This window comes from Branchiostoma floridae, chromosome 9 (genome assembly GCF_000003815.2).
Source record: "Branchiostoma floridae strain S238N-H82 chromosome 9, Bfl_VNyyK, whole genome shotgun sequence".
Taxonomy (NCBI): Eukaryota; Metazoa; Chordata; class Leptocardii; order Amphioxiformes; family Branchiostomatidae; genus Branchiostoma; species Branchiostoma floridae.
The window spans coordinates 1,432,270-1,447,696 of NC_049987.1; the positions used below are offsets into that span (position 1 = coordinate 1,432,270).

The 15,427-nt window shown below is 37.3% G+C and overlaps 2 protein-coding genes across 2 annotated transcripts; one reads left to right on the plus strand and one right to left on the minus strand.

The window, feature by feature from the left end:
* Positions 1–2,359: 2,359 nt before the first annotated feature.
* On the plus strand, positions 2,360–4,590 carry LOC118423514 (cytochrome P450 2U1-like). The gene is made up of 4 exons (XM_035831692.1): positions 2,360–2,553; positions 2,973–3,089; positions 3,420–3,561; positions 4,363–4,590. Exons 1-4 carry the CDS (start codon positions 2,458–2,460, stop codon positions 4,542–4,544), a joined length of 537 nt encoding a protein of 178 aa, XP_035687585.1. The 5' UTR covers positions 2,360–2,457; the 3' UTR covers positions 4,545–4,590.
* Positions 4,591–8,569: 3,979 nt separating this feature from the next.
* Positions 8,570–14,456, minus strand: LOC118422920 (cytochrome P450 2U1-like). Its single transcript, XM_035830788.1, has 7 exons — positions 14,310–14,456; positions 11,848–12,040; positions 10,990–11,528; positions 10,312–10,476; positions 9,985–10,101; positions 9,597–9,738; positions 8,570–9,296 (listed from the first exon to the last, which is right to left on the minus strand). Exons 1-7 carry the CDS (start codon positions 14,454–14,456, stop codon positions 9,115–9,117), a joined length of 1,485 nt encoding a protein of 494 aa, XP_035686681.1. The 3' UTR covers positions 8,570–9,114.
* Positions 14,457–15,427: the final 971 nt, after the last annotated feature.

Consider the following 15,427-nt stretch of genomic DNA (forward strand, 5'->3'; position numbering starts at 1 on the left):
GTGCCTGAAAAAATAGAGCTGCAAAAAACACGCAGGCTACAAAACAAAACAATTATTTATGATTGACAGTTACCTTCAATCTTATAATTTTTAACTGAAACCTCGATTTTAATGACGTGCAACTTTTACGACATGATTAGCATGTAAAACAAATCCTTTAGAAATATCATTACGAAACTAAGAATTTAAGTGCCCACTCCCTACAAATCGAAAAGGGTAGACATCACAACACACCAGCCAGTGAGAGACTGTGTCCAACATGCCATGATAATATTGAAAATGAATCCCACTTTATAATGGATTGTCCAACTTATGGTAGAGAGAGACAAAAAATGTTACAGTCTATTAAATGCAAATCTGATACTATGTTACCACCTACCAAGACAGAAATGTTCAATATGTTACTATCATGTCCTGCTGATATATCTGCCTATGTCGGTCAATTTATATATAACTCATTTAAAAAACGTGACGATATTATACTATCATGAACCAGCACATAATGATAGCCTGATTGTAAATATTATATACCATGTGTAAAATAGATTAGTCTCTTAGATTTTTAGATACTAGTAACTCATGTAGTGTTCTGTTCTGTATGTATTGTATGTTCAAGTTGCCAAACACTGTATCCTCTACAGTTGTCGTGCAATAAAGTTCTTCTTGTTAACATTTTAATCACTGTTTCTATAAGAAATGATTACAACAGTTACTTATTCATTCGACTTTATTGAATACGTTAAATTAATTCTAAATTTGGAAGTATTCTGTTCTTAATGCTAAGCTGATTTAATACATAATTTATGAATAAAAATCAAATACTATCTAAATCTTCCTAATGTGCTTAAGGTAATAAAACATTCAACTCACATTTTTTAGTAACATACGTTTTTGTTTCAAGTAAATGACTAACCTGTGTTGTATTTCTAATAGGATTCTTCGGCTTATGCCAAATTGTCAAAGAAGTACGGTGACGTTTTTACGATGTATTTTGGGCCGAGGCGGGTGGTAGTTCTGCACGGTTATGCCGCCATCCACGAGGCACTGGTGAAGAACGCCGAGAACTTCTCAAGCCGTCCCCTGGGGCAGGCCTTCTTTAGTCCAGATGGAAAGAATTTAGGTAAGAACGCTGCATGGTAGAATGTTTGCTCCAAAGTCACTTCGTAAATAGTGGTTCTCCTGTCGATTGGACAGATGAGGAGGAGGATTTTTGCCTGCTTGCCTGACCTGCACATGACTTTTTTTATGGTGAAGGAGGGGTGTGCAATTATAAATAATGCGAATAGTATGAACGTAAAATTGATATGAGACGAAAATCTACAATCATAAGTTATAACAATATTTGATTATTTATTTTGAATTAAATTGAACTGCAATTTCCATAACAATATACTTACCCAAACATTTCACTGCCAAATTCCTTTGTCAGAACATTGGAAACTGCTGCTTAGACGTCACGACTTGAAATTACGATGGGACTTTGAATAACAATGGCTACTACCAACAGATAAACTTTTAATTTAGCATTGACTATCCACTGATATAAGGTGCGCTGCAAATGATAAAAATGCATTTCCATTGATATGCGTACCGTTCTTTTTAATCTCAAGGAATAGCCGAAGAGCCTTATGGTCCGAAGTGGAAGGAACACCGTAAGTTCGCCATGATGAGTCTGCGTGACTTCGGAGTTGGAAAGAGAAGCCTGGAGGGGAAGATTCTTGAAGAAGCACGTGCTCTAGGTGATGAGATCTGTAAAACAAACGGACGCCCATTTTGTATCTCTCAGATGATGCAGAATGCTGTTTCCAACGTCATCTGTTCAATTGTGTTCGGTAGTCGTTATGAGTACGACGACATGGTGTTCAAAAGCCTTCTAAAAGCGATTCAACGAGTTTTTGGAAGAAAAATGGTGGATTTTTTGGCAGAACAATTACCTCCTTTAAAGGTCCTCCCCGGCGTACGCAAAGACTACCAAGACCTTATGCAGAGTCAGGCTAAAATCATGGACCACATCAAGGAAAGAATCAGGGAGCACGAGGATACATTTGACACGAATGACATACGAGACTTAATTGACGCATTTCTTCTCGAGTCTAAAAAACGACAGACGTACGAAAACAACACATTTACTGAGCAAGAACTTGCTACTGTAAGATATAATTTAGACTTACGAATTTCCCCATATGCAATTTCTTTCAAATAATAAAGGACTTTTTAAAATGATATTTTTCAGCTATACGTAATTGTGACTATGTAAGTGTGCAAAATGTGTTCTTTTTGTTTTTTTTTATTGCATGTATCTTACATGTTTTATGCATTACACAATTATATATACGTAAATATTGAGCCGGCAATAAAACATGACACCGATACATAATTTTCCCCAAGATCGTCTATCAACTGTTCCTGGCAGGAACTGACACAACAGCTACCACCTTACGTTGGGCCCTGCTTTACATGATTCTCCATCCGGACATCCAGGAGAAAGTACAGCAGGAGATAGACAGCGTTCTGGGACCCAACCAGGAGCCGGCAATGGCACATCGTAATCAGGTAAGAACCGAAGTGCCAATGATAAAGCGATGTCTAAAAAAATATATTTTCTTTAGTACGCAAGTTTTGGTTTATAATAAATAGTGTTAGTAAAATGGTAGTTATCACGGTGTAGACATTTCTTGGGCCTTAGATTTTTAGATTAGATTTTAGCTTTAGATCTGCCTTCGATTCGTGTCCTGCTCGAAGCTTATGTCACGTGACATACGACAGAAAGTGTGACGTCAGCAATGGGTCAAATGTGCTCTACAGTCAGTATCATCCCAGTCTAAGTTAAAGCATGTTTGAAGCACTTTAATGTCAATAGCCTCTTTATTACTCCTTAGTAATGCTGTTCAGTGTCGAAATATATTATATGATAAAAATATATTATGAATTCAATATTAATCAAAATTTTACTAAATGTTTGTAAAATATAGATGCCTTACACGGAGGCGACCCTAACGGAAGTGAGCCGACACGCTACTGTTGCGCCACATACCATTCCGCACGCTACGAGCAACGATACAACATTCAGGGGGTATGACATCCCAAAGGTAGGTTAGGAATGTTGTGTAATATGTTTATATAACGTATATTGCAATTTTAAAGTTAAATGACTGTTTTAAGGAAGCCACCTATGCTAGCTTACATTATATCTTAGACTTGGTTTTCAATACCATATACTACAACAGTCAACATAAATGATTATTTCGTAATTTTCCTATCAGTTAGATTTTAGCCTTAACAAAAAGTTGTATCATATATTTATTAGTTTTGTACATATATAAAAATGACCTAATGCCTTCATGAATACTGACAAAATTGAAACATATTTGAATACATGAGAATTTTGCGAGAACATTATGTCTGTTTTTCTAAATAAGGGCACAGTGTTGGAAGTTATTCTATGGTCAGTGCACCATGACCCAAACCTGTGGCCGGAGCCGGACAAGTTTGACCCTAACCGCTTCATTAATGACGCCGGGAAATATGTGAAGAGAGAGGGAGTTATTCCGTTCTCCCTTGGTAAGTCTAAAAATGCAACATACTTATTACCTCCATGTATTATACTGGCGTGTGTGTGTGCATGTGTTTGTGTGTTTGTGTGTGTGTGTTTGTGTGTGTGTGTTTGTGTGTGTATGTGTGTGTGTGTGTGTGTGTGTGTGTGTGTGTGTGTGTGCGTGCGTGCGTGCGTGTGTATGTGTTTGTGTATGTATTTGTGTGTGTGTGTTTGTGTGTGTGCGTACGTTTTCGGATACTTGTAAGCATAACTTAATGGATTCTGAATGGATTTCGAATATATTTAAATTGAGCCTTCTTGTGGCCGACCTTGGTAATGCAACAGAACTTTTTTTTTTCCATTTAGTCCTTGATATTCTATTGTCTTGACTTTTGTTTTGGTTCCACCTACATTTTAATGTTCTTTGGAACTTTTTTCGATTCAAAATTGACGATAACAAAGTAAAGGACACATCGTATTTATCTTATTGGTATGCAGGTTTCGTAAAAGAGATGTACACAACGAAACGTGACAAATGAAAATCTGGAATTTTTTTTCAGAAAACTTGGTTCCAATTTACACCAACCCCATTTAACCCATGTTCTAAAAGACTAGTAAAAGACGAGGTTGATACATCTACTCTCTCTACAAACTATTAACTCTATTTCCTGTCACAGAAGTAGCTCAGTCCGTCTTCCCTTCACTTCCTGCTACACTGTGTTGAGTCATACCATGCTGTAATACGGACAAACACAAGGCAAATGTATTGTAGATTAAATTTGAATGTTGTGGAAAGGAAACCACATATAAGTTTGTTTTTTTTTCAGGCCGTCGTGTTTGTCTAGGTGAACAGCTGGCCAGGATGGAGCTCTTCCTCATCTTCACATCTCTGCTGCAACGCTTCACCTTCAAGCTGCCAGAGGGCGCCCCTAAGCCTTCGGAAAATGGAATACCTGGTCCGCTACATCAACCTGTGCCATTTATGCTGATTGCTGAACCAAGAGAGTGAAATGAAATCTAGGAGTTATAGCTACACGAGTTTAACACGCTATATGCAAGTCAGTAAGGTTGGCTATAATAAACCTATATCAGTGGAACACGATATGATATGTACATTTGATAATGAGCAAAGAACATTCGTGGGTAAACCAATCTATTTGATATATTGAGTGGCTAAGTTTCATACCATGATAACTATTGTAAATCAGAAATACATTCAAAAATATGGGTGTATAATCTTTTAGAATTAATTATTTCAGGCACCTCTTTAAGATCTACTTGCTAACGTTAACCAGGTTTTCAAAAATTCCATATTATGTTATGCAGCTTCAAAGTATGAGGCGCACAAATCTAAAACTCTACAATACTACTATCCACCTTCTAGATAAACATAAGTAACTATTGGATTATTTCACAGAATAATTTAATTCGCTAGCTAAACTAATCATTTCTAATCCATAGAGTTAGTAGTAATATTAACTATAACTTAGTGATCAATGGCACGTAAAATTGCGACCAATGGGGTTATTGATAATTATGTAAAATCTTAGTACTTGTAAGTATTTAGCTAATTGTTAGGTATTATGGTGATAATGGCTATTTTAGTACTGCATGTATTAGTCTTACCTTAAGTAAGATAATATTTCAACATCTAAAACGGCTTGTGTGTTGGCTATGTGATTTTTTTCCAGTTCCCTTCCAGTGGAGTGCGTCTAGCTGAAAACTTAACTTTATTCAGACCGGGCTTTTTTGGTCATTCCTGGACCGGGGGTGGCTTTTGAGGCCCTCCACTTTTAAGTCCTATAACTCTAACACGACATGATGTAGGGCCACTAGATTTTTAAGAAATAATGTCGACATAAAATCTGACAAATGTTTGACGTTTGATGTTACGATGACGTAAGATGACGTAATTATGACATCATCAATTTGATTATATTGGCCGGACCCATGAAAAAAGGGTATTCTCAGATAACTTCAATTTATGCTACAAAAATGTAACAACAAGTGCAGATAACAGAATAATAATGTTTATTAACACGTGTGTTGCCGATAGCAACATCAATGACGTCAAAACGACGTCATAAAATGACGTCATTCACATCTAAGATACGAGTTGGGCTTCTCCATGTTATATATACAAAGGGCATTTAAAATAGATTAAAGTTATTCATTTAGACGGTTTGTGATAAAAAAAAATACCAGGTAGTTACGAATTTTAAGGGATAATTAGCTTGTTATTCTTGATCTGGCCATACGGTCCGCCATCTTTGATTTTGGACTGATGACGTTATCAAATTAGCATAATTTATGCATATATAATTATGAAAGATATGCTAGATAATATAAGATTTTATTTATGTAACTAAATAGCAGTGATAAGGCAAATAAATATGAAAAATACATTGTTAGTACCAAAAATAATGATTTTTTGCATAACTGCTTGTCAACAAACGGTTATAAGCAGGGCGGTCAGAAACTAAGTGTGACGGTTGAGAAAACAGGGTAAATCCAGACAGGCGGTTTCGCTGTTGGCCTACAATAAATGGTAGGTGTTTAATATTTTTTGTCAAATATAATTGTTATCATTATGATAACCATGACATGTGAAATGTATGCAAACGAGGTGATAATATAACTATCAATTTCGAAATTACAAAAGGGTTTTACACTTTTGTCTATACATACAACATCATGCTATTCATACAACTAGAGAGGAATGTACAAAATGTTAATTATGCAAATTTTGACGGTCATCTGCATAATCTATGCAGGCATCAAAATATTCTTTAAAATTTTAAACGGACGGCAAACTACGTGCACTGTTTCTGTTTGGACCAATTCAATACACACGTCAGTCCTTGCAAATAAAAATATGGTAAACAACCCTGAGATAGAATAGTCCAGTCGTCAGAAGCTGCAGCATGCTGTGGATAGTCGATCAGGGGTACGTCTCAGTGCTGTTTCTTCGTGTTTCTCAATTGCAAGGCCTTGCCCATGTTAATGCGGTCAAGGACTTCAAAAAAGGGATGGACGTAATATGTTAATTGATATTATTGCAAGAAACGGCTGGACAGAAACGAGTGGAGACACAGGTGTCACCTCCAAGAGGATGAACTGAACTGAACTGATTGCAAGAAAAGGAATAACAGACCACAGCCGGGGTTGCAATGAGGGGGTGTGGTTCAGGTGGGGCTAGTTTACTTCTTTCAGTTGGAGCTAGTTTATTCCTTATTGCTGGGGGTCTATTTAGGTGGGGTTAGTCCATTTCTTCCTGCAGGAGGGACTTTTTAGGTGGAGACAGTCCATTTCATGCTGCAGGAGGGACTGCTCAGGTGGAGACAGTCCATTTCATGCTGCAGGAGGGACTACTCAGGTGGGGACAGTCCATTTCTTTCTGCAGGAGGGACTGTTTAGGTTGGGACAGGCCATTTCTTCCTGCAGGAGGGACTGTTTAGGTGGGGACAGTCCATTTCTTCCTGCAGGAGGGACTGTTTAGGTGCAGACAGTCCATTTCATGCTGCAGGAGGGACTACTCAGGTGGGGACAGGCCATTTCTTCCTGCAGGAGGGACTGTTTAGGAGGGACAGTCCATTTCTTCCTGCAGGAGGGACTGTGTAGGTGGGGACAGTCCATTTCTTCCTGCAGGAGGGACTGTTTAGGTTGGGACAGGCCATTTCTAACTGCTTCACCTCCTTGCCGCACCCATCTAATTGCAAGGGCTGAATATGTTCACACCTGCCTTTGACATCACCTAGCTACAGCTTCACCTGACATTACTTAGTATACACTAATAAGCAAACCTGCGTGTAGGTGTGTACACGTACTTATCTCAAGTTTTTTGTGCAGTTCTACACGGTTAAGGAAGACAAAAAGGGTAGAATATATATATAACATTTCTGTATCTTTAGATGTTTTATTTGGGGTTACTATGTAAGCAGTATTAGTAAATATGTAATTTTTATTACTACTACATTTGTATCACATTCTGTCACACATAGTAGTTCCTGTACTTTCTCAATTTCAAGAGAGCGGTCACTAATTCTAAATTTGCTGTTTGCCAAGCATAGATCTACTTCTAAGTATTTTTTCCATCGTATGTGCCGTTTAAAAACACCAGCTTACCAGTATCAATGCTCAAGATAGCTCAATGACATGAGGTTTCAATATGCTTTTAAAATATTCTACATCTTATCATTGTACACAGAAATCTGTTGTTACTAAGTGAGTAACATGTAAAAACAACCCTTGCAATGTAATATTTCCTTAACTTGTAGTAACAAGGTTATTCTACGACTTTTTGTAACTTTTTGCGACAAAAGGGCATGGATCTTTTAATATCGTTCTAAATTTAATGGAATTATGGAATTATACACTGAAGTAAAATAAAATCAACTAAAGATTCTAAAAAGCTCTACCCTATTAATGAATGGTAACTAGCATTGATTAAGAATACCTCTATTTTCCGAATATTTTCAAAAGCTTTCATCATATTACATGCAAAATGATGTGTCATATGCAAATACTTACTTAATATCAACTATTATCACTAAAGGGATCATACCTAACTTGATATATAACAGCTGCTACTTTATATTCTACATATAGTTCTTTTAAACGCACTGCATTACTGCATGTTTCAGAAAAATAGAATACTGTATACATCCGCAAATTATTACATCAGTTGATATAGTTATGTTGCTCATATCTTTTAAGTTCTGTAAGACATAACCAGGGTAATACATCCAACGTTTCGATGTCTGTCAGACACCAATCAGGGTTAAAATTACTGGATCTGCCTTACGTTAGGGATGGCATCTACATCTACAGCGCCACCTACCTCGGCTATAAGTAGCATCGAGAAGGAAATCCAGTCATTATAACCCTGATGATGGTGTCTAACAGACATTGACGAAGTATTATTTGACTTTTTAGAACTTTTTATGGTAAGTATTACAAAATGTTTACTTGATTTACAAAAATTCAAGTAAATCTCATTTATAATAGCAATATTATAATACCAAAAAGCACGTCTATCTTTAAAACTAACTGTATTTGTTTCAAACTTTAGAACTAGCATGGTTATAAATAAATATGCATTGTTACAACGTCTACCTTACATATAATCGCGAAATCTAAACATGCAGTAATGAAATTAGGAATGTATTTAGCAGTATTAACTCAATGTAGTAGAGTTTTGCTTATTATGGCCCTTATATCTTATAACAATGTCGTAAGTGCGGAAGAAAATATCTAGAACTGCACCTGTAATGATACTTCTAAGCACTTTATCATGACCAGATATCTCCACACGACGAACCACAGACTGTTGAAATAACTAATGTATCGAAACAAAGGTGTCTAAAAGTTTATACTTTATTCTTCTATATAAAAACTGACGCTTTGATAATAATAAATGCCACATAATTCACAAGATTATAATATCATCAATTTTCTTCTCGACGTATTTGTGTGACGAGGTTTTTACTTTATACGCATCCATCTACCACTACACTGACTAATAAAAGGTTTTGATATCCAACCTGCATGCGCATGTTACTAGCAAAATTCCATGTATTTCAATCCCTTGGTTCAGCAATAAGCTTGAATGGCACAGGGTGATGCAATGCTGCATGGATCCCTTTCTCAGAAGGCTTAGGAGCGCCCTCTGGCAGCTTGAAGGTGAAGCGCTGCAGCAGAGATGTGAAAAAGAGGAAGAGCTCCATCCTGGCCAGTTGTTCACCAAGACAGACACGACGGCCTGGGAAAAACAAGTTTGTGTTCAATATACATAAATGATACCTTAAATATATTTGTATATGTATTGTTTCAATTCTCTTTTCCCCATTTATTCTTAGAAAACGAAATCCATTTCATAATTGCACAGATTTACAAATAGTCCATATTTCTGTTCTAGGTTAAACCAAGTATCTTCGTGAACAGTTTAATGAATTCTCATAGAAAACACCGTATTATTCTCTCGCTTTTATTAACATGTTTAATAATGCATTAATACTACTTTAAAATGTTAAAGTACCAGAAATAAACAATGTTATCTTACCAATGGAGAACGCAAGTACTTCATTCCTCTTCACATATTTGCCCTCGTCATTCAGAAAGCGAGTGGGGTCAAACTTGTCCGGCTCCGGCCACAGGTTTGGGTCATGGTGCACGGACCAGATGTTTACTGTCACCGACGTGTTCTAAGTAAGAAAACAAATAAAATGTTAATATTAGAGCGTATTATATCATATCATATCATATCATATCATATCATATCATATCATATCATATAATTGCAAACCATATTTGACCAAAGTAAATATCCTTTGTCAAACCAGCCGACTATTTTTTCGGTGGTCTTCAGTGTCTCAGATTTTCGATTTTGCACTACTATAAATACAGTTTATATTTGAAAGGTATATCATTTCTTCTGACGAACGCCTTACCTTTGGGATGTTGTACCCCCTGAATGCTGTATCGTTGCTCGTGCCGTGGGGGATGGTCATCGGCGTCACAGATGCCAGTCGGCTCACTTCTGCCAGTGTGGCCTCCGTGAATGGCATCTATTTTCAAACATTATACGGCCAATGTTAGCAGCTTTGAAATGTACATCTAACGTCATTTTAAGTGAAATACATTTCATGAACAAGAAATTAGTGTGATTCAATGGAAATGTCTGTGTATTTGACTTTGCTCACATCGGTTACCGCTAGGTCACAATAAAATCATTTTTTAACTACAAAAAATGATTTGATTTCATTAGGACTTCTGACTTGGCTACGATGTGCCATTGCCGGCTCCTGGTTGGGTCCCAGCACGCTGTCTATCTCCTGCTGTACTTTCTCCTGAATGTCCGGATGGAGGATCATGTAGAGCAGGGCCCAACGTAAGGTGGTAGATGTTGTGTCAGTTCCTGCCACGAACAGTTGATAGACGATCTTGGGCGATAAAAACATCGTTTGTTTACATTCAGACAGACAAGGACACTTGGCACTGCAATCGAATTTTAGTAATTTTCTAAAACAGTGACACATACAACGAAGAGAAAGAAGGTTAATGCAGTCCTCTAGACTCTTCCAGGCCCTTTGGGCATGATATTCTATGTCGAAGCCTTTTGCCACCTTTTACCCCTTTTCTTTCAGCCTTAGTGGAGTAAGGAAAGTCGTCCTAATGGCGAAAGATCGGTGACATGGACCCCAAGGCTCTGTTTGTGCCACCCAAAACAATTTTTGTTTGTATTTAAAAGAAATTGTAATGTATGTTTTAAATGTTCATGGTTTTGTCATTAAAAATCTTCTACGCAGTGGAAATTAATGTAATGACTGGTGCCTGCACGACTCATAACCCCAACTTATATACTGAATCCCATTTTTTTTACAAATACGTTCTCAAATGCTACGGTTGTTGAAACAGAAGTACTATTACATAATGTCATGAAGATTATATCTTACCGCGGCATGTTCCTGCTCAGTAAATGTAGAGTTCTCGTCTCCCTGCCGTTTTTTAGACTCCAAGAGAAATGCGTCAATAAAATCACGGATGTCCTTAGGGTCAAAAGTGTCTTCGTGTTCTTTGATTCTGTCCCTAATGTGGTTTATGAGTTTTGCCTGGTTCCGTTTAAGTTTTTGAAACGGCTTCCTAACTCCTGGTAGGATCCTCATTGGACGAAAGACTTGCGCAAATATCACTGCAAAGCTTCGAGAGAATACTCCATTTATTGCATTTAGAAGATCTTTGAATGCCATGTCATCATACTCATAACGGCGGCCGAACACAATTGAACAGATGACGTTAGAAACAGCATTCTGCATCATCTGAGAGATACAAAATGGTCGTCCTTCTGTTTTGCAGATCTCATCACCAAGACCTCGTGCCTCTTCGAGAATCTTCCCCTCAAGACTTCTCTTCCCAACTCCGAAGTCACGCAAACTCATCATGGCGAACTTACGGTGCTCCTTCAACTTGGGACCATAAGGTTCAGCGGCTATTCCTGAAGGTCAAAATAAAAGTAACTTAGAGAGACCAAGACAACAGCTAAGAATCGCAATGCATTGAAGCGGTTAATATCAAAACTTACATGGATTTCGCATCAAATATGAATACATGATAAACAGCTTGTCTTTAAGCATGTCCGTCGTCATATGTATTCTGTGACATATGTGGTACTAGTTTAATTACACTCTAAACGGTCTTTTAAAAAACCGGAATGGAAGAACATTATCATTTAAAAATGCCAATTTGATATGTCAGATGGGTCTTTAACCTAATGAAAAGTCCGTATGATTAACAAAGCCATTGTGTTGACTTACCAAGTGTCTTTCCATCTGGAGTCCTCATTGCGTGAGACGGCGAACGGCTGGAGAAGTTCTCCGCGTTCTTCACCAGTGCCTCGTGGATCGCGGCGTAACCGTTCAGAACTATCGTCAGTCTGGGACCAAAATACACGGTAAAGACGTCACCGTACTTCTTTGACCAGTCGGTATAGACCAGCGGAAGAGCACCCTGTTGATGATACAACCCATGTCAACACTTTGGTTTTAGCGGAAATGTATGGTGAGAACAATTATTTGTTCTAAAGAATATTGAGATTTCTGTTTTAGTCTGTTTACTATTCATTATCAACAAAAAGGGAAGAAGCTAGCTTTTTTGATGATATAGATGTGGACATCCTGAAGCCTGATTAGATATCAAATTCTGCGATGGCTAGAGATTTGCCTTAAAGTAAAACGGACAGTTAGTGCCATGATATTATATCACATCATATCGAATATTTTTTCGCACAACCAGAACTAGCAAAATGAAAAAATAAAATATTATATTATATTATGACCTAATTATAGCATGATTGAAGACTGCTAACAGCATATCAACAATTAGTGTTCACATTGTGAATTTTAATGATCGTTAAAGTATGTAAGCGGAGAAAATGCGCTGTTGTAGAAAATACAAAAACACTTCAATTGTATGACGTTGTACGTGAAATGTAAATGGTTTCAATATTCTTTAGAAAAACATTGTGCGATCATATTTAACATGTATTTGCAGGGACACAGATGCAGACACAGAAATAAATAAATGTATGTTCGGCAAGTTAGGAGCAACTGGAAATTGAACAAAACTCCATGTAGATGTCATTTTGTTTGTTCGAAACTTTGTTTATGCATAGAATCGGAAGTCGACTTGCAGGCCACTTATTATTCAGTCCGTTGATATTATGTTGGAAATGGAGTATTATGAAAGTAATTTTGCGTGTTTTCATAGCTCGATATTATTTTTAGGTCCGTGAGAATCCTATGTTTGAATAGCTAGGTTCGAAGTATTTACATTACGCGTAGATGTGTTTGAATAATATCAACACCAAATCGACCATGCAGATGTTTGTGCATCATAATCCTTTGTATTTTCCCAGTCCTATTCTACACACATGTTAAAGTTAAGTTTTTAGGTTTTTACAGAATATAGAAAATTACAACATACTCAGGCGTCAGTTATTCCAAGTGATCGAATTCATTACATTTGAAGACAACGCGTTTAAAGGTATACACGACATTCTGTATGTAAAGGGAGTTGTCTTAGATCATTTAACTCTAGTTAGGGAACTGTTACCAAAGCGAATTTTTTTTATTTCGATACCAACTATCATTGCATCTTTATTCGAAATAACAATGGACCTCCAATCTGGAAGTTACCAAATGGCCAACCGGGAGCTCTCTGATAAAGGTGCACGTTTACCGAGAGATGTAAATAAAAAATGAGATTCAAAAGTGGATAACTTAGGATAAAACGGATTTTTCTAGAATAGTGTTGTACAACTTCCGGTTTTGCTATCTTCTGCTAGCTCTGAACACGCTATGGCCAGGAATTTTGAGTATTAGATAGCTCTTGTGCTCAGAAATATGAGACCTACGTTTGCGCCCACTACCAACTATTTTGGGATAGCAGAGGCATTTTTGTAAACATCTTCGAAAGTGGATAACTCTAGTTTAGATTAAATAACCAACTGACTAACATCTATGTTTATCTCCAATCACCTATCAATACAGGTAGGAAGATAACTGGGCACTTTTGTCAAAGGTCAACTCGTAGTGAGGTCAGGGGTCAAACCGCGAGAATGCACTGGAAGTTTAGAAGCCTATGAGGGGTTTGACATCCGAAAATACTTATAAGCGTTTGATTTTCTTTGTCATACGAAAAGAAATTAAAACGGTGATTACACTTGAACGCGACAAAATATTGCAAATTGATTGTTGGACCCTTTATACATTCACTAGAAGCGGAAATATGCCTTCCTGCAGCTTTTTATATAGGTCATGAGGGGAGTGTCAGATAAAATATAACAGAGATGCAGATTACATCAGTTACTAATAAATCTATTAACGCAAATCATTACATATGCATTATGCAACCACATAAAGTCATCGACAGGTCAGTATTCTTTTTTGTCCGTTCGTTTTGGTCATATTTTTCTGTTCCAAGAGTCTCATAAAGGAGGTCAGATTTGGAGCCGTTTGTGTGTCTGGTGGTAGGTTGTTTAATACAATTGGTAAACGGTAGGCTATCGATCTTTTGAAGATTTCTCATTTAGGTTTCTGGACAACCAGCTGACTGATTGTACTTTGTTTGGTTCTTCGTGTGCTATTTGTAAGTCTAATTAAATCTAATGGACTTAACTGATTAAACTTTGAAGATAAAAATCTATTTGTATTCAACGTTCTTTTATTTGCGCCAATAAACCATCCACTGTATTTTTCTACTAGTACTGAACACTTACCTTGAGTAGGCTTATAGCATTGCCGACAATCGGCAGTCCTCTCGGTCCTGGTGGCAGATTTCTCGGCCGCCCACACAGTACAAGTGTAGCGATGACACACAGAACGGCTAGTAGTATCACCTGTAGGCTCCCAAAGGCGGGATACATATAGCTCCAAATCGACATAGCTTTACTAACGTCTAACATATATCGTCAGGTAAAATCCAAACTAATGATACCGAACGTACATCCGGGCTGTAAATGGGAAAATGACAGCCTTTAGTCTCACGCTTTAGCTGCGTTTGCTTTGCTGCCCTGGATTGTTCCAACATTGGGCAATTTAGGTAAGCAGTCCCTTCGAGTAATAGTGTAAGGTAGATTAAATGTCGTGGTGTAAAGTTATTTATTGAAGATGTTTTCAATTCTTTATCACGGAAATCAAACGTGTGAAACGATATTGATCTTACTTTTGGTTACATAAAAGGAATCAAAAGTCAAACTAACCCCAGGTCACATATAGTAGACTTTCCGGATAACCATATCTTGTTAGTGATCAGCACATTGTTGACAGAAACAGCATGTTGACCACTTAGCGAGTGGACTTTAACCTGCGGATCCTCCCCCTTTTTATATTAGACTGACTTCATCAAATGGGTGGCATCTATTGGGCCCTGTAAAAAGACGCAATAGAGCGTGCTAGAAGTTAAGCCAAAAGTTACCTTATAACGTACAGTACGGTATACTGAACAATGCATTCTACTCTATTGCAATACTTCCAAGACCTTTGAAAGTATTGCATAAGCGTTAAATCATTCTGACCTGTAAGACAATATGAGCTGAAATTATTGATTTCTGCAAGTGATAATGTTGCCAAAATGTTGAACATACATATTTTTTTCATAGTCGATATATATTTGTTTAAGGTGGGGTCACACATGCGTATAGATTTAAGTCCGTATGAGGCGCGCATGGGATTATTTGCCTCCACCTGGCCCCATAGGTCGCCGGAAAATAATAGAAATTGGACAAACGTAGACAGATAACATGTCAAACAAGTTATCTTGGTCGCTAACCAAGCTTCTCGGTCAGCTAACGCATCTGGTATGTTATGTATCTATATTTGTCCAATTCGTACTATT